General features: G+C 41.6%; 1 protein-coding gene across 5 annotated transcripts in view; it reads left to right on the plus strand.

Moving 5' to 3' along the window:
• The window catches only part of LOC144889799 (protein mono-ADP-ribosyltransferase PARP11-like), an 80,596-nt gene that overhangs the window by 19,655 nt on the left and 40,539 nt on the right, over positions 1-20,402 (plus strand). For all 5 annotated transcript variants that reach the window (XM_078770998.1, XM_078771017.1, XM_078771012.1 and 2 more), the window contains exon 6: positions 6,782-6,857. In XM_078770998.1, the coding sequence (XP_078627124.1) occupies positions 6,782-6,857 (76 nt within the window). The remainder of the gene's footprint in view (positions 1-6,781; positions 6,858-20,402) is intronic.

Raw genomic sequence — 20,402 nt, forward strand, 5'->3', positions numbered from 1 at the left:
ATATATACACAAACTACCGATCAAACATTCACCATCTAACCATATACACACAAACTACCGATCAAACATTCACCATCAAACCATATATACACAAACTACCGATCAAACACTCACCATCTAACCATATATACACAAACTACCGATCAAACACTCACCATCTAACCATATATACACAAACTACCGATCAAACATTCACCATCTAACCATATACACACAAACTACCGATCAAACATTCACCATCAAACCATATATACACAAACTACCAATCAAACACTGCCCATCTAACCATTTATACACAAATTACCGATCAAACACTCACCATCGAACCATTTATACACAAACTACCGATCAAACATTCACCATCTAACCATATATACACAAACTACCGATCAAACACTCACCATCTAACCATATATACACAAACTACCGATCAAACACTCACCATCTAACCATATATACACAAACTACCGATCAAACATTCACCATCTAACCATATACACACAAACTACCGATCAAACATTCACCATCAAACCATATATACACAAACTACCGATCAAACACTCACCATCTAACCATATATACACAAACTACCGATCAAACACTCACCATCTAACCATATATACACAAACTACCGATCAAACACTCACCATCTAACCATATATACACAAACTACCGATCAAACATTCACCATCTAACCATATACACACAAACTACCGATCAAACATTCACCATCAAACCATATATACACAAACTACCAATCAAACAATGCCCATCTAACCATTTATACACAAATTACCGATCAAACACTCACCATCGAACCATTTATACACAAACTACCGATCAAACACTCACCATCTAACCATATATACACAAACTACCGATCAAACACTCACCATCTAACCATATATACACAAACTACCGATCAAACACTCACCATCTAACCATATATACACAAACTACCGATCAAACACTCACCATCGAACCATTTATACACAAACTACCGATCAAACACTCACCATCTAACCATATATACACAAACTACCGATCAAACATTCACCATCTAACCATATATACACAAACTACCGATCAAACATTCACCATCTAACCATATATACACAAACTACCGATCAAACACTCACCATCTAAACATATATACACAAACTACCGATCAAACATTCACCATCTAACCATATACACACAAACTACCGATCAAACATTCACCATCAAACCATATATACACAAACTACCGATCAAACACTCACCATCTAACCATATATACACAAACTACCGATCAAACACTCACCATCTAACCATATATACACAAACTACCGATCAAACATTCACCATCTAACCATATACACACAAACTACCGATCAAACATTCACCATCAAACCATATATACACAAACTACCAATCAAACACTGCCCATCTAACCATTTATACACAAATTACCGATCAAACACTCACCATCGAACCATTTATACACAAACTACCGATCAAACATTCACCATCTAACCATATATACACAAACTACCGATCAAACACTCACCATCTAACCATATATACACAAACTACCGATCAAACACTCACCATCTAACCATATATACACAAACTACCGATCAAACATTCACCATCTAACCATATACACACAAACTACCGATCAAACATTCACCATCAAACCATATATACACAAACTACCGATCAAACACTCACCATCTAACCATATACACACAAACTACCGATCAAACATTCACCATCAAACCATATATACACAAACTACCGATCAAACACTCACCATCTAACCATATATACACAAACTACCGATCAAACACTCACCATCTAACCATATATACACAAACTACCGATCAAACATTCACCATCTAACCATATACACACAAACTACCGATCAAACATTCACCATCAAACCATATATACACAAACTACCAATCAAACACTGCCCATCTAACCATTTATACACAAATTACCGATCAAACACTCACCATCGAACCATTTATACACAAACTACCGATCAAACATTCACCATCTAACCATATATACACAAACTACCGATCAAACACTCACCATCTAACCATATATACACAAACTACCGATCAAACACTCACCATCTAACCATATATACACAAACTACCGATCAAACATTCACCATCTAACCATATACACACAAACTACCGATCAAACATTCACCATCAAACCATATATACACAAACTACCGATCAAACACTCACCATCTAACCATATATACACAAACTACCGATCAAACACTCACCATCTAACCATATATACACAAACTACCGATCAAACACTCACCATCTAACCATATATACACAAACTACCGATCAAACATTCACCATCTAACCATATACACACAAACTACCGATCAAACATTCACCATCAAACCATATATACACAAACTACCAATCAAACAATGCCCATCTAACCATTTATACACAAATTACCGATCAAACACTCACCATCGAACCATTTATACACAAACTACCGATCAAACACTCACCATCTAACCATATATACACAAACTACCGATCAAACACTCACCATCTAACCATATATACACAAACTACCGATCAAACACTCACCATCTAACCATATATACACAAACTACCGATCAAACACTCACCATCGAACCATTTATACACAAACTACCGATCAAACACTCACCATCTAACCATATATACACAAACTACCGATCAAACATTCACCATCTAACCATATATACACAAACTACCGATCAAACATTCACCATCTAACCATATATACACAAACTACCGATCAAACACTCACCATCTAAACATATATACACAAACTACCGATCAAACATTCACCATCTAACCATATACACACAAACTACCGATCAAACATTCACCATCAAACCATATATACACAAACTACCGATCAAACACTCACCATCTAACCATATATACACAAACTACCGATCAAACACTCACCATCTAACCATATATACACAAACTACCGATCAAACATTCACCATCTAACCATATACACACAAACTACCGATCAAACATTCACCATCAAACCATATATACACAAACTACCAATCAAACACTGCCCATCTAACCATTTATACACAAATTACCGATCAAACACTCACCATCGAACCATTTATACACAAACTACCGATCAAACATTCACCATCTAACCATATATACACAAACTACCGATCAAACACTCACCATCTAACCATATATACACAAACTACCGATCAAACACTCACCATCTAACCATATATACACAAACTACCGATCAAACATTCACCATCTAACCATATACACACAAACTACCGATCAAACATTCACCATCAAACCATATATACACAAACTACCGATCAAACACTCACCATCTAACCATATATACACAAACTACCGATCAAACACTCACCATCTAACCATATATACACAAACTACCGATCAAACACTCACCATCTAACCATATATACACAAACTACCGATCAAACATTCACCATCTAACCATATACACACAAACTACCGATCAAACATTCACCATCAAACCATATATACACAAACTACCAATCAAACACTGCCCATCTAACCATTTATACACAAATTACCGATCAAACACTCACCATCGAACCATTTATACACAAACTACCGATCAAACACTCACCATCTAACCATATATACACAAACTACCGATCAAACACTCACCATCTAACCATATATACACAAACTACCGATCAAACACTCACCATCTAACCATATATACACAAACTACCGATCAAACATTCACCATCTAACCATATATACACAAACTACCGATCAAACATTCACCATCTAAACATATATACACAAACTACCGATCAAACATTCACGATGTAACCATTTATACACAAACTACCGATCAAACACTCGCCATCGAACCATATATACACAAATTACCGATCAAACACTCACCATCTAACCATTTATACACAAACTACCGATCAAACACTCACCATCTAACCATATATACACAAACTACCGATCAAACATTCACCATCTCACCATATATACACAAACTACCGATCAAACATTCACCATCTAACCATATATACACAAATTACCGATCAAACACTCACCATCTAACCATATATACACAAACTACCGATCAAACACTCACCATCTAACCATATATACACAAACTACCGATCAAACATTCACCATCTAACCATATATACACAAACTACCGATCAAACACTCACCATCTAACCATATATACACAAACTACCGATCAAACACTCACCATCTAACCATTTATACACAAACTACCGATCAAACACTCACCATCTAACCATATATACACAAATTACCGATCAAACACTCACCATCTAACCATATATACACAAACTACCGATCAAACATTCACCATCTAACCATATATACACAAACTACCGATCAAACACTCACCATCTAACCATTTATACACAAATTACCGATCAAACACTCACCATCTAACCATATATACACAAATTACTGATCAAACACTCACCATCTAACCATATATACACAAATTACCGATCAAACACTCACCATCTAACCATATATACACAAATTACCGATCAAACACTCACCATCTAACCATTTATACACAAACTACTGATCAAACACTCACCATCTAACCATATATACACAAACTACTGATCAAACACTCACCATCTAACCAATTATACACAAACTACCGATGAAACACTCACCATCTAACCATTTATACACAAACTACTGATCAAACACTCACCATCTAACCATATATACACACACTACCGATCAAACACTCACCATCTCACCATATATACACAAAATACCGATCAAACTCTCACCATCTAACCATATATTGTTACGTGCTCCTCCCCAACCCCCTGGTCACGGTGTACCTCCGAGCCCCGAGAGGAGTCACGGCAGAAAAATGTGTTATTCTGGATGTCAAAGATCACTGGTGAAGCCACACCAATTGTTACCAACAAACAAATATTGTATTAAGATCACACAAGAATAACAGTACAACAATAATAGTAATCAAAAGTACAAGCAATATATATCCTCTGATGGTACCATCAGGTTCATACAATATAACTCACTGTGCTCCAAGTGAGCGGAAAGAAGAAGATTCCCAATGTCTCTAATTCCCAGCTTCAAGCCAAAGTTGATTCGCTCCAGCGATCGTCAGATCAATGTCCAATCGAGCCTAGAATCCCGTTGGGTTGGCAGTTACAGTCCTGCTGCCAAAGCTGTGCAAAGGCGCCCTCCAGGCGACTGGGAAATCCAAAGGCACCCTCCAGGCGACTGGGAAATCACACCCTCGGGTGTGGACGTTCCACGGCTCACAGTCAGCGAACCGCAAATTAACCTTCACAAGTCATGTTGCACACACACACACCAGAGACGTCTGAATGCGGTGAAAACGGCTGAAGGGAAACAAATAAACCTTGCGTGAGTCAAAATGGCCGACGGCCCGTACTCGAGACGTAACGGCAGTCCAACGATTCTCTTCGGAATCGACCACAAAACCTGCACGCAGGTTGATCTGTCACAGCGATAACAACTCTGTCGCAGGAATCCCTTTCCTGGGAAACCCAAAGTTCACTCGTGACTCTTGCTCACCAACGTTCGCTCCAGACCGCAAAGCAACTATGCTTCTTGTCCGACTCCACTCGCTCCGCCATTCTTTTTTTTCTCTTCTTCCTATTCGTCGTCCGGTTCCGGTTTCATTTAAAACATTAACTTTTTTCCTTTTGAAAATAATAATTTCTATTTCCCTCAAACGACAACAATAATAGTACATGGAATCAAAAATGTTTACAGTGGATGAAAACCACAACAACGGAAGTGACGAATCAGCAACACTTCCCCCTCTCAAGAAAGAAAATTTGAACATAGTGAAAACTTTCTTTGCAGGCAAAAACTCCAAACAAACAAAAGTAAAACTCACACCCAAATCATCAATTCCCGTGAGCAACGATAATTAATATTTCCAAAATAAAGCAACAAAACTTCCAAACAACCTTCAGAAATTTCCAAAGTTAGTTCACTCTGGACAAAGCATCAGCAACGACATTGTCCCTGCACTTTACATGCTCAATTTCCAAATTGAACTCCTGCAAAGCCAAACTCCATCTCATCAACCTCTGGTTTTTATTTTTCATTTTTTGAATGAAGGGTAAGGAGTTGTGATCAAATATCCAAATCCAAAGCAAACTCCCCAAATTCAGATGTGCAAAACTGATACAGAATTCAGATGTGCAAAAACTGATACAGGTTGAATACTTACATAAATTAGACATTTCATGTTTTAATTTTTAATTTTTAAAATAAAAATTTCTGTAAAAGAGAATTCCACTTTGACATTATTGGGTATTATGTGTGGATCAGTGCCAAAAATATCTCAATTACAACAATTTTAAATTCAGGCTGTGACAACAAAATGTGAAAACGGTCAAAGGGTGTGAATACTTTCTGAAGACAATGTACCCTCATTATCGATCAAATACTCACTCACAAATACACATGAACATAAATATTCACCATCTAACAAATACCAATACAGTATATAAATTCACCATTTAATAAAATTCACCAATTTATTCACTCACATGTCACATTGTAATATTTACCAGTATTAACATGCACACACTATATAACAAAACCCATAAATACACACACTCACAATCTAACTGAAAGCCATCAGTATCCTCCCACACATCGTCTAACCATCACGTGTTGTTTTTACACAGCAATGATACAAACTAACATGGCAACCAAAAACACGAGAAGAATAAGAAGAGTAAATGATACTTCAACAACATTCAGGTATTTAAAATAACTGCTTTGAGTTTTACTTCAAATCAGTGATGAGTAACCAAGTTAAACATAGTTAAACATAAAACATGAACATTTTTACAGCGTATCCCATAGGGCAAAGCCGTCTATAACAGTGTTTGACTGTATGTATGTTTGTGTGTATATATATATATATATATATATATATATATATATATATACTAGCAGAAGTACTCGGCATTGCCGGGCGGGGGAAGAGGAGGGGAGGGGAATGGGGGGGAGGGCAAGAGAGGGAGAAGAGGGGGGGGAAGTACCCGGCATTCCGTGTATAAACGTGAGGGGGAAGAGGAGGCGGGGGGGGAGGGGGAGAGGGAGGAGAGGGGGGGGCAGGGGGAAGGGGGGAGGGGGAGTGGGGAGGGGGAGGGGGAGTGGGAGGGGGTGGGGGAGGGGGGTGGGGGAGGGGGAGGGGAAGGGGGGAGGGGGAAAAGGGAGGGGGAGGGGAGAGGGGGAGGGGAGAAGGGGAGGGGGTAGGGTGGAGAGGGAGGGGGAGGGGAGGACGGAAGGGGGAGGGAAGGGGAGGGCCAGTCAACAATGACGTTGCAGTTCTCATGGTCGGAGAGCAGCACAACAATCGTGACATCGTCCTGAATCTTCGCAACAGCACGAAGCGGATTTTGGAGACTCACCGATCCTGTGACGCCCTCCAGTACCGGCGTTGCCGGGTGGGGGAAGGGAGACCCGTACATTCCCAACCCGTACATTCGCCCTCTCGACTCAAGCACACTCGGACAAAAGCCTCGCACAAATTACACCGTGAAGGCCCAATGGCCATGTCTATGCCACAAATCAAGTACGTGAGCGAGTCGGGCGCACTGAATTGAAAATATACAGAACGCTCATACTCCGTGAAAAGTGAAGCCAACTGGCGGCGGGGATGGAACATCACGTGATTGCTCTGAGCGAATCAGCGTGCTGCTCTGCCACCGGTCAGAATCCGTGTATAATATTCCTCGCTGAAATGCGCTGAGGTAAAAATATGGTAAAAAAATATTAAGAAATATTTTTTTTTAGGGAGGCCATGTTCTTCCCAGGCAAATTCGACTGTTTCCTTCATTTCCTCCATTGGGGTAAGCATGGCACGATTACGGACCGCTTGGATCGGGTTTAGTCCTTGATAACGGCTCGGGTCACAGGTTCGCTACCGCTCGGCGTATCCACCAACACCCGTGATTCCAGCGGGGCTTATTTCCTCGTTTCTGGGCGGCGCGGAGTACTTAAGTATTCGTGATTAGTCCTACGACCCTACCCCTCGCGCTGTCCAGAGTGTGACGTCATAGATCCGGGTCCCGTTGGCTAGTCAAAGACAAGGAGACTAATCCCCCCCTAGGTAAAGGGGAAAGGCCGGCGCTGAGATCCGCAACAATATATATACATACATATATATATATATATATAGGAAGGGGGGGAGGGGAGGGGAGGGGAGGCTTGTGGGGGTGCCCCGGGGAAGAAGGGGCCCTCCCCTCCCCTCCCCCCCTTCACCTCCCCCCCCCTCCCCCCCCTCCTCCCCATTCCCCTCCTTTTCCCCCTCCCCGCCTCCTCCCCCGCCCGGCAATGCCGGGTACTTCTGCTAGTATATATAATCGAACCACGCGTTAAAAAGATATGACTGGTTTTGTTCGCCGGCACGTCGGCGCTCGAATCGGCTCGCGATAAAATCCAACACGACCTTTGTCGGGGTCGTCTGAACCAACCACGGGGCCTAGAAGGCTGGGACTGGTCTCAAAGGTTAGGTCTCGATCATATCTCGTAATGCTGGTAGCTGCACGTCTCTGTGATAATCTTGTGGACCATGACAAGAGATCGTGCGAGTCGCTCGCAACGGCTTCAAGCACTTCCGCATTCGACCATTTCATGAACGCCATACGCCCCGCCCATCAAAGCGCGTACGTATTAAACGAACATACAGTGGCCCATGTGTCGTCATATATACATATATATATATATATGTATATATATATATATATATGTATATATATATATATATATGTATATATATATGTATATATATATATATATATATGTATATATATATATATATATATATATATATATATATATATATATATATATATACAGTCACATGATAAAGTAAGTACACCCCATGTAAAGTTTTGACTTTTTCAACATATTTCAACATACAGCTATTTGATCTTCATTTCAACAATATTGATAGATAAAGGTGATATAATATAACAAATATCACGAAACATTTACATTTTGTAGTCCATTGTATAATTTAAATAAGCATAAATGCAAATGTCGCACGTGGAAAAAGTAAGTACACCCTTGGCTCTAATAGGTGGTATTGCCCCCTTTGGCAGAAACAACACCAAGTAGGCGTTTCTTATAACTGTCTCCCAGTCTCTGACATCGACTGGGAGAAATTTTTGCCCACTCCTCCATGCAGAATTATTTGAGCTGTGCGATGTTTTAGGGGTTTCTTGCATGCACAGCTCGTTTCAAATCCCCCCCACAACATCTCGATGAGATTTAGTTCCGGCCTTTGACTTGGCCATTCCAGAACCCTCGATTTCTTTCTTTTCAGCCATTCCTTGGTGGATTTACTGGTATGTTTAGGGTCATTGTCATGTTGCAAGGTCCACCTTCAGTTGAGCTTCAACTTTCCGACAGATGGCCTCACATTATCCTCAAGCACCCTCTGGTTCAATGAGAATTCATAGTGGATTATATGATGGTGAGCTGCCAGGCCCTGATGCAGCAAAGCTGCCCCAAACCATAATATTTCCACCACCATGCTTTACAGTTGGCATCAGGTTCTTGTGGTCAAATGCTGTTTTTGGTTTTCGCCAAACATGTCTTCTGGTACTGTGGCCAAATAGCTCTACCTTTGACTCATCTGTCCAGAGCACATTGTTCCAGAAGTGCTGGTCTTTGCCTCGGTGTTCATTGGCAAACTTTAGTCTTGCCCTGATGTTCTTTCTGGACAGCAAAGGTTTCCTCCTGGCACACCTCCCATGTAGATCAAATTTGTGCAGCCTCTTTCTAATGGTAGACTCGTGCACTTTGACATCAACAGTGGCAAGAGCTACCTGTAGGTCCCGTGATGACATTCTGGGGTTCTTAGAGACTTCTTTCAGCATCTTGCGGTCTGCTCTCGGGCTGAACTTGCTGGGACGGCCTGGCCTGAACAAGTTGGCAGTTGTTTGGAATCTTCTCCACTTGTAGATGATCTTCCGGACAGTCGAATGATTGATTTCAAATTGTTTGGAGATATTTTTAAATCCCTTCCCAGACTCGTAGGCATCCATAACCTTCTTTCTGAAGGCCTCAGAGAGCTCTTTTGATCTCGGCATGGTGATGCCGCACACTTCAACAACAAAGAGCAAACCAAACTAAATGTCTGAGGTTTAAATAAGACAGGTTCCTCCAAGATCCTCTCCAACGATGTTCTAATCATTTGCACCTGAGCTGGTGCACCTGATTCGAATTTTAGGTATTTGAAGTAGTGATAAATGTAGGGTTGTACTTACTTTTTCCACATGCAAAATTTGCATTTATATTTATTTAAATTATACAATGGGCTACAAAATGTAAATGTTTCATGATATTTGTTATATTATATCACCTTTATCTATCAATATTGTTGAAATGAAGATCAAATAGCTGTATGTTGAAATATGTTGAAAAAGTCAAAACTTTACATGGGGTGTACTTACTTTTTCACGTGACTGTATATATATATATATATATATATATATATGTATGTATGTTATATATATATATATATATATATATATATATATATATATATCTATATATATATATATATATATATATGTATATGTACGTCCCCTCAAATGTACACCAATCAGAGCTGAGTATCTGGTCACATAACAGGGGTGATGTGATGTCATTACGACGGCTGACTCCACACACTGCCATTTTTATTCCTATGCTGTTCAGGCCAGACATATTGTTATGTGACTACCCTGTAGTGAATACCACAGGGCGACACGGATGACCAAACGAGCTTTACTCCAAGGCGTTCAATCCAAAAATGATGGCATTCTTTACAAGCGAGGGAAAGGAGGATTACAAACTTACCTAGACGGCTTCCACCCGACGTCTTGGCATCTGGATAAATGAACTCAAACGACACAGGATTTACAGTACAAAAATACCGGCTTTATTAAAGAAATGCCGGTAACCAAATGATGCACGATAAAATAAAGTCCTAACTGGGATGCCCCCATACAGACTCAAATACAAACAAAGGGAAATATGAAAGAACGAAAATAAATGTTTGTTATTTATTGTGGGCACTTAGCTCCGAGTTGCTCTTGAACCCCGTCAGGAATCGTCAAAGATCGTCACAGGACTCGATGTCCTTGTGCTCGAAACCGCAGGCTGCACTGCCCGTGGGCACGAACTAGGCCTCGTCGCGTGGTCCGCTCACTCTTGGCTCTGTGCGCGAAGTGAACAGGCCATGCCCGCTCGGTCGCTCTAGCCGCGCTTGTCCTCACGATCTCGTTCACCAACACAAACACCAAAGCCAGATGATGCAAGGAAGTCCAGAGCTTCAACCGTTCGTTGTCAAAAGCCAAGACTCGAGAGACAAAGAAAAAGAGCGGCAAACAAGAGAGAGTGAGGGAACGCCAAGAGAGAAAATGTCGGGCAGAACGTTCCTTTATTCTCAAGACTCTGACATCATATGTGCCTGTTCCACCAATCCCATAGTCCCATCTTAGCCGTCCTTGCGCCAATCAATCCCGGACAAATCACTGCTCTTCGGGGCATGGCTCCACGGCCCTGCCTGTGCCTGTGTGCTCACCAGGTCGGTGTTATCAGCTGTAGTGCCCAATGTCCTGCTTCCGGTTGGTTTTTATTTAGGGTGGAAAATGCGTGATTTCCTGGCTATGTGGGTGTGTGCTGCCTGTGTCATTAGGAACAGAGGAAATATAACAGAGGCCATTAAATACAGGGCTTAACTACCCATAATCCCTAACTAATTAACATAACCCCACCCCTCATGATGGGAGCGAAGATACGCTCTTCCACGACATACGGCCTGACTTATGTACATCAAGATGGCTACACGACATTCGGACCATACTACCTATGCAATTCTACCTTGGCTAATGTATTGCCTACCTTCCCCCCCAACCCCCCACCTTCCCCCCACAAACATAACAATATCATTGAACCTGTCATGTATCACAATGTGCATGCTCTACTTTTACGTTTTTCATTCAGTATGAAACACAAACATGTGAAACACAAGAAATTAAACACGTGAAAAAAAAAATAATAATAATAATAATACATTTATTTTATATAGCGCTTTTCAAGAAGCCCAAAGACGCTTTGACAGAGTACAAAAAAACAAGTGCAAAAAGACAAAAATCAACAGGTAAATAATCCAAGCAAAAGGAAGGAGAAGGAGAAGAGACAGTCAGGGGTTAAATGCTGTGGGTTAAATGTTGAATGCAGTGTTGAACAGGTGGGTCTTGAGTGATGTTTTGAATGTGGTGAAGGATCTTTTATAACACTCGATTGTTATCGTGGCTGTGGTTGTTACTGTTTGTGGGTTTATTCTGTGTAGTTTTATATATTTTTATATTGCTTCGCAAAATATCACAGCTGTATATATATCTAGCAGGAGTACCAGGCTTCACAGGGGGTGGGGGTGGGGGGGGAGGCAGAGGGGGAAGGCAGGAGAGAGAGGGGTGAGGAAAGGAGTGGGGGGAGTGGAAGGGGGAAGGGAAGGAGAGGTGAGGGGAGAGGGAGGGAAAATATATACTACATATACATCTTTGGAGGGGGGGGGGTGGCTTTGACAGACCCCTTTGTTTTTGGGGGGGGCGGAGGGGGGCGGGAAGGAGGAAAAATTTACCCGTGCAAAGAGAGCTTTGTCGAGTTATGACATCATCATTCACATATCTTTTTTCCCGTGGGGAGTACTTGACAATGAGTCGTGTTTCAATTTTTTCCATTGAGAGGTTTGGGAGATATAGAGGTGTAACGTTTTTCAAAGATGGCGACAGCACCATGCGATCTATGATGTCATAGTTTTGAATATAATTTCTACAGGGGGAGGGGAGTCCTCTTGTAATATTTCGCATCAATCGACCAACCGTTGCTGAGAAGATTAATTTTAGAAAATGCAGACACGCCACACGTACGTATGCAAGCGAATGCCTAACCCTGATTTCCGCTTCCCTAGCACAGGGTAACTAGAAAGGTAGGCAATGGTCCAATGCAAAGGAACCAGCTACAATGACCCCCAGTGAGGCCACATAAATGAGTGAACAAGCACCTTGGAGGAGTAGGGGGCACAAATCCGGCATGATCCAGTTTCCTGCTCCATCACAGATGATATATTTTGTTTAGGTTAAAAAATAAATATCAGAAGCAAAGTAATATTGTACATCAAATTGCCAAAGAAGGAGCGATTAGTATCAATATTTGCATTTGTGGTTGCTGATTGTTGTGCAGTAATGAGAGCAGACACGCACACTCTTCAGCTCAACCATTTATCTTACTATAATTATGGTAAGATAAATGGTTGAGCTGAAGTGTGCGTTTATCAGAAATAAACGTTTATCAGAAATAGGCTATATTGTTTTTCCAATTTCAGCTTTGGCCTCCATCATTTTCAGGTTTGGACTCCCGCATAACATTATTTTCCCGGGTGCCGCACAAACGGCTGCACCGATCGCTGCACAGCTGCACTGATCGGCTGCACTGATCGGACTCGGTGACCTCGGACAAAGACCTTTTATAAGGACATTGGTTGAATCCCTGCTTGAGAGGATGCCAACCCCTCCCCGCCATCACGGCCATCTCTCCAACTCACAATCCCACGAGATATGCGGAAAGGACGACCCAAAACCAATTATCTTCTTTTTGATTGATATATAAACATCATTAAAAGTAAATAATGACCTCGGCCAAAGTTCAAACGATCTGGGTTTAATCTCTACATGAGAGAATTCCACATAGCTATTTGGGCAGTGTATAAGCCAACAGATCGCTGTCTCCATCGATCTTGCGGAGGCCGTTACACCTATCGGCTCAAAATCCTTTTAACTGTTGACTTGGTCGTTTTTACAATAAAGGAAACATTAACAATGTTGTTAAAAGTTTATTTTGTGATTAATTTGTCATTGGAGATACTAGAGAGATACCCGTGCTATGCACGGGTGGGAAGCCAGAAGCAAACAGGCAATGCAGAAACGGCGAATGCTAAAGCATGAAACCAATAAATTCCACATTCCTGTAGCACCTTCAGTCACACGTCAGACATGGACAGCAAGTTCGTGAAGGACTTCCATGAAAAACGTACCCATTCGCAAACAAACCGGTACGTTCACGTATAGAAACATCGATCGTGAGACCGTGGCGAATCTGCATATGGCGATGGCAAAATATCAGAAATTGAAGGTTATTTATATTTTAAACGATTCATATAAACATCGGTTGAATCATATCACACGCAAATCATCAAAATCTAAACAGTATCTTTAGAATTTCAATAAAAGCCACATCACTGTTCATATCGGTAAATATTGTTCCATCGTGTTTCAAATCGTGATCGATACACTATGATCGTGATGATCGTGATCGTGAATCGTGATCGATTAATAGTGTTCACAATCGATATGTCGTATGTACTCCCGATACGTGTACCAAATTCCCGATACGTGTAACTGTACCAAATCAACAGTTAAAAGGATTTTGAGCCTATAGCTGTTACGGCCTTTGCAAGATCGATGGAGACAGCGATCTGTTAGCGATCGATGGAGACATGTTGCTTTCCCGGGTGCAGCCGTTTGTGCGTCGTCACAATGAGAACAATGAACGTCATGCGAACGCGAATGTTATGCGGGAGTCCAAATCTGAGAATTCTGGAGACTAAAGCTGAAATTGGGAAAACTAAATAGGCTATTTTACTCCTGGGGATTCCAGGATTATCCACCGAAAATATCTTTGCGATCGGTTCAGCAGTTTTTACGGTACCTTCGAACAGACAGACAGACGGGCATTTGGTGAATTATAGTAAGATTAATAAAAGGTTTAAAGGAATATTTAAATTTTTAAATTTAAATTTAAATTTAATAAAAGGTTTAAAGGAACAATAAAAGGTCTTTGTCCGAGGTCACCGAGTTCGATAGGTGCAGCTGTGCAGCGATCGGTGCAGCCGTTTGTGCAGCACCCGGGAAAACAACATCGTCACAATGAGAACAATGGACGTCATGCAAACGCGAATGTTATGCGGGAGTCCAAACCTGAGAATGCTGGATACTAAAGCTGAAATTGGGAAAACTAAATAGCCTATTTTACTCCTGGAGATCCCAGGATTATCCACCCAAAATATCTTTGCGATCGGTTCAGCAGTTTTTACGGTACCTTCGAACAGACAGACAGACAGACATTTGATGAGTTATAGTAAGATGTTGTTTGGAATGAAAAAAGAGATATCGAGTTCAAGTGAATGACGACATGCCGTGATGGTTTCTACTTTCTGAACGTGATCTTCGCGGATCGCCATATGCAGATTCAGCACGGACCCACGATCGATGTTTCTATACGTGAACGTACCCGTTTGTTTGCGAACGGGTACGTTTTTCAATCAATCAATCAATCAATCATGGTTTTATTATCAATTCGTCGCAGCCATAGCTGAATTGTGAATGATTTACAACATAACATAAAATACGAGATCATGAAATAAATAAATCAATAATTTGCAATCACTATATTAACATACAAATAATTAAAATGAATTAAAAAATTTACTACACTACAACTCCATATTCAGGCATTAATAACATGAAAAATAAGCATCGTTTAAGGTACACACTGTTACGTGCTCCTCCCCGACCCCCTGGTCACGGTGTACCTCCGAGCCCCGAGAGGTGTCACGGCAGAAAAATGTGTTATTCTGTATGTCAAAGATCCATGGAGAAGCCACCCCAATTGTTACTCACAAACAAATATTGTATGGAGATCACACAAGAATAACAGTACAACAATAATAGTAATCAAAAGTACAATCAATATGTCCTATGATGGTACCATCAGTTTCGTAATATATAACTCACTGTGCTCCAAGTGAGTGAACCAAGAACAGTCCCCAATGTCTCTTATTCCCGGCTTCAAGCCAAAGTTGATTCGCTCCAGCGATCGCCAGAACGATGTCCATTCGAGACCAGAATCCCATGTGGATGGCAAGTACAGTCACACAGCCCAAAGCTGCACAAAGGCACCCTTAAGGCGACTGGGAAATCACACCCTCGGGTATGGACTTTCACGGCTCACAGTCGGCGAACCGCAAATTAATCTTCAAAAGCCACGGTGCACACACACACACCAGATACGTCAGAAATCGGTGAAAACGGCTGACGAAGCAAAGAAACCTTGCTCGACACGCAAAGCGCGTGAGTCAAAATGGCCGACGACCCGTTCTTGAGACGTAACGGCCCGACGATAATTCCCCTCAGAATCCACCGCCAAAAACCTGACACGCAGGTTGATCGGTCACAGCGATGACAACTCTGTCGCAGGGATCCCTTTCCCGGGAAACCCGAAAGTTCGCTAGTGACTCCTGTTCGACAACGTTCGCTTCAGAATTCGGAGCAGCTCGGCTTTCTTGTCCGACTCACTCGCTCCGCCCTCTTTTTATCCTCTTCCTCTTCATCGCCATCCGGTTCCTGTTTCATTTAAAACATTAACTTTTAACTTTTGAAAATAGAAATATCTATTCCCTTTAAATGACAACAATAATAATACATGGAATCAGAAATGTTTACAGTGGATGAAAACCACCACAACTGAAGTGACGAATCTGTAACAACACATTATTGTGAAATACACCCATTGTCATAAAATACACACGTATAAAATAGCTGCAATAATAAGTACCACGTTCCAAGATAAAAATTTCCTTGAAATATAAAACTAGGGAAAGAAAAGGTAAATCTGTTATGAATCTCACTTGGAGAATATGTGTTAAGAGATTAATCTTACTTAGAACACATTCATGGTATTTAAAAGTCTAATTATAAAGCATTGCACTCTTTCTGTAACGTTCAATCCTGCACCTAATTTCTCTAAGCTTATTGCTGTGACGTAATTGTCTAAGTGACAATTGTTTGTTTGGTAACCAGTCTGGAAATCTACTATACAAAGAAGATGCAAAATTGCTACAAAGTTGTTCACGACGTTCTTGCAGTGAATTCAGCTGGCAGGTACTCAAAGCATTGTGGTAGGAATCATAATCGCCAGCAAAAATAGATTCTCAATGCTCTTCTTTGTATGGATTCAATCAATGCATGCTGTTGTTGTGTCAATGAGGAATGCCATACGGGACAGCAATATTCTAACATAGGTCTGATGTAAGAAATGTACACAGTGATAAGATCTTCTATCGGAATATGGAACTTCCTCAAAGATCGAAGCATATACAACTTTCTCGACGCTTTCAAAACGATGAGGTTTCCATGATCTGCCCACTTGAGTCCTTTTTCATGGAAGTCCTTCACAAACTTGCTGTCCATGTCTGATGTGCGACTGAAGGAGCTACAGGAATGTGGAATTTATTGGTTTCATGCTTTAGCATTCGCCGTATCAGCATTGTATGTTTGCTTCTGGCCTCCCACCCGTGTGTAGCACGGGTATCTCACTAGTTCGTTTAATGGCGTCTGCCTTCCATCTTCTCAACACACCTTGTCTCACGTCACTACCGGTTCCGCCTCATCACTTGCAATCCATCATGCATTCCTTAATATTCACAGAACTCCCAATACCACATATTCCTCTCTTCGTGAATATAGCAACAACTAATAATGAAAAAAAACCTCAAAGAACATGAATGAAACAGAAAACGAAATACTGCATTGGAGTCATCAGAAGGAACCATAAAAAGCAAAGAGCAAAGATGAAGTTATCAGGAGGAACCTGGTTAGGATTCGGGTTTCAGCCGCTAATCCCCTACCCTCAAACCCACTCAAGCGCAACCAAGTGAACATTCCGGAAAAAAAAAATTCTTCAACAATTCACTTCTCCGAAGACAGATAGATAAAGAAAGAGAGAAATAAAGAAGAAGCAAGAATTAGAATGAATAAAGAGAAATATGAAAAAGTAGAAAGAAATGTGAAAGGACCAAAGATCCCTAACTCTGAGCCCTAGCTCGTTCCCTTAACTCCTAGCCCTAACTCCTAACCCTAACTCCTAGCCCTAACTCCCAGCCCTAACCCCTAGCCCTAACCCCTAGCCCTAGCTCTGAGCCCTAGCCCTAGAAAGATGTTGGGAAGAACCCAGACAGATAGATTTCAGCATTTCTTCCTCAGGCAAAAACGCAGCAACAGTTACAAGCTACCAGAGGTCCATCAGCGGGGAAGCAGGATCCACACAGCATCAGGATATGGTACAACATAATGAAACAGAAAACCAAATACTGCATTGGAGTCATCAGGTGGAACAATTTTTTTTTTAAAGGCGTTTATATAACTAGTACACCCGCTCACGACGGGAGCGGCAGGAAGGGTCATTCCTCTTTGGGGTATATAGATTACAGTCGATCTATGGTCGGGTCTCAAGAACATTGGGTGTGTGTTCATTTACCAAGTTTCTTGTGGAAAGATCACCAAGGGGTTTAAGCATTCGAGCAAGCACTTCATTCAAAACCGTTAAGGAACTGCTAACTTGGCAAGCGATAGCTAGCTGCTTGGGAAGTGAGCACAACCCGGGCTTCCTCCCTTTCCATTTCGTGTGAAATAGCAGGAGCGTGTTTCAAAAGACCGCCACGAAAAACGCCACGGTAGCTGCAGGAAGGGTCCTGTTATTAACTCAACTCTTGTGGGATATATAGAGTGCAGTAGATCTTCGCTCAGTTCTGTAAGTAAAACTTACCTCACGGATGTCGGGATTCCTCCAAATTTCTTTGTTTAGTGTTATAAACAGCATTATTGACTGTTTAAAGAGTTAATCATACATGTTTGTGGTTTATCATACTTTTGCCGTTGCTCCAACGGAAACGCGGTAAGCTATTTATAAACGTTGACTCGATGTTTGTTCAAGGAGGAAAAACACATTGGGGAGGTGGGATATCAATAGCATTAATATTGTTTTTTAATAACATTAATATTATTCTATTATCGTTAGTTTTGTTATTTGAAGTGGCCTTGGAAAAACGCCATGATAAAGCTAACTTAACATGGATATACACCTCAACACGCAACCCCATTGACGGCAATGGTGGGGAAATCCCGCTCAGGGGATGCCCAGTGCAAGGAGAACATTCCATGCATTCACCACTCTCTGAGTGGAAGACTCATCCTTGCCTTACTACCATCCCAACTCGCCTCTCATTTACCCTTGAGTTGTGATATCTGCTTCTTTTTCTTCACTTTCTCCACACATACTTGGATCTCTTTAAAATGATGAAAATTCTTTTCTAAAAAAGTTTCTAAAAACTTTCTAAAAAAGTCCTTTTCGAAAGGACCGACTGGACAACCCTCCCATCTACTTTCTCAACTGAAGTTTCTCAACTGAATCTACAAACTCTCCAAGAAGTTCTGTCGCTCAAGCTTTTGGGTCTCACTATCTGCCATGATCTTTCTTGGGAAAACCACATTTCCAAGCTGGCCTCCAAAGCCAGTCGCCGACTGGGCATCCTCCGTCGTGCGAAGTCCTTCCTTGGCACACCTGAGCTCCTCACCACATACAAGGCTTTCATCCGCAGCTCAATGGAATACTGTTCCCCCCTCTGGGCTGGTGCTCCTGCCTCACACCTTGCTCGGCTTCATGCTGTTGAGGCCAAAGCTTTCAGAATCATTGGAATCTCCTGCGATGTAGTCAACACCGAGGGCCTTTCACTCACTCACCGCAACAGGGTTGGTGGTCTTTCTGTCTTCTACCGACTCCTCTCCGGCCTTGCTCCCCCAGCTCTCTCTGTGCTCTGTCCCCCCAATATTCCTTCAGGTCGCACAAGATCTGCCTGCAACCCTCTTATGGTTAAACTGCCAAAGTCTAGGCTCTCTGCTCACCTTCACTCTTTCATTCCCCTTTTCTCCCGCCTCTGGAACAAACTCCCCCACTCCCTTCAATCCCACTCCTCCCTCCAGGTCTTTAAAACAGCTGTTCACCACCATCTCTTATCTTCCCCCATCGAAAACCTTGATCTTTTCTACCCCCGGTAATTCACCCCAGAGTCCTTGCAGTGTTCATATGTTTTATTCCTCTCCCACCTCCCCCCAAGTCCTCCCGATGTCCCTGCTCTCAAATGTTGTGTTTGTGTCCTTCCCCCTCTTCCCCCTCTCTTTTGTGTCCTTCCCCCTCTCTCCCCATCTTGTCTGCCGCTCCCCTTGTTTTTTGTGTTTTGTGTGTCGGTTTGTCTTTTTGTGTGATTAATGTTAGCTCTTTCACGAGCCTCGATCTTGTATACAAAAAAAAAGAAAAAAGAAAAAAAAGGGGAGAAAACCCCGTTGGGGAGGGGGGGGGGGCAAATGCTCTTCAACCTTCATTGGATAACCCCTCGTCATCCTGTCAGGT

This window comes from Myxine glutinosa, chromosome 1 (genome assembly GCF_964187855.1).
Source record: "Myxine glutinosa chromosome 1, kmMyxGlut1.1, whole genome shotgun sequence".
Taxonomy (NCBI): Eukaryota; Metazoa; Chordata; class Myxini; order Myxiniformes; family Myxinidae; genus Myxine; species Myxine glutinosa.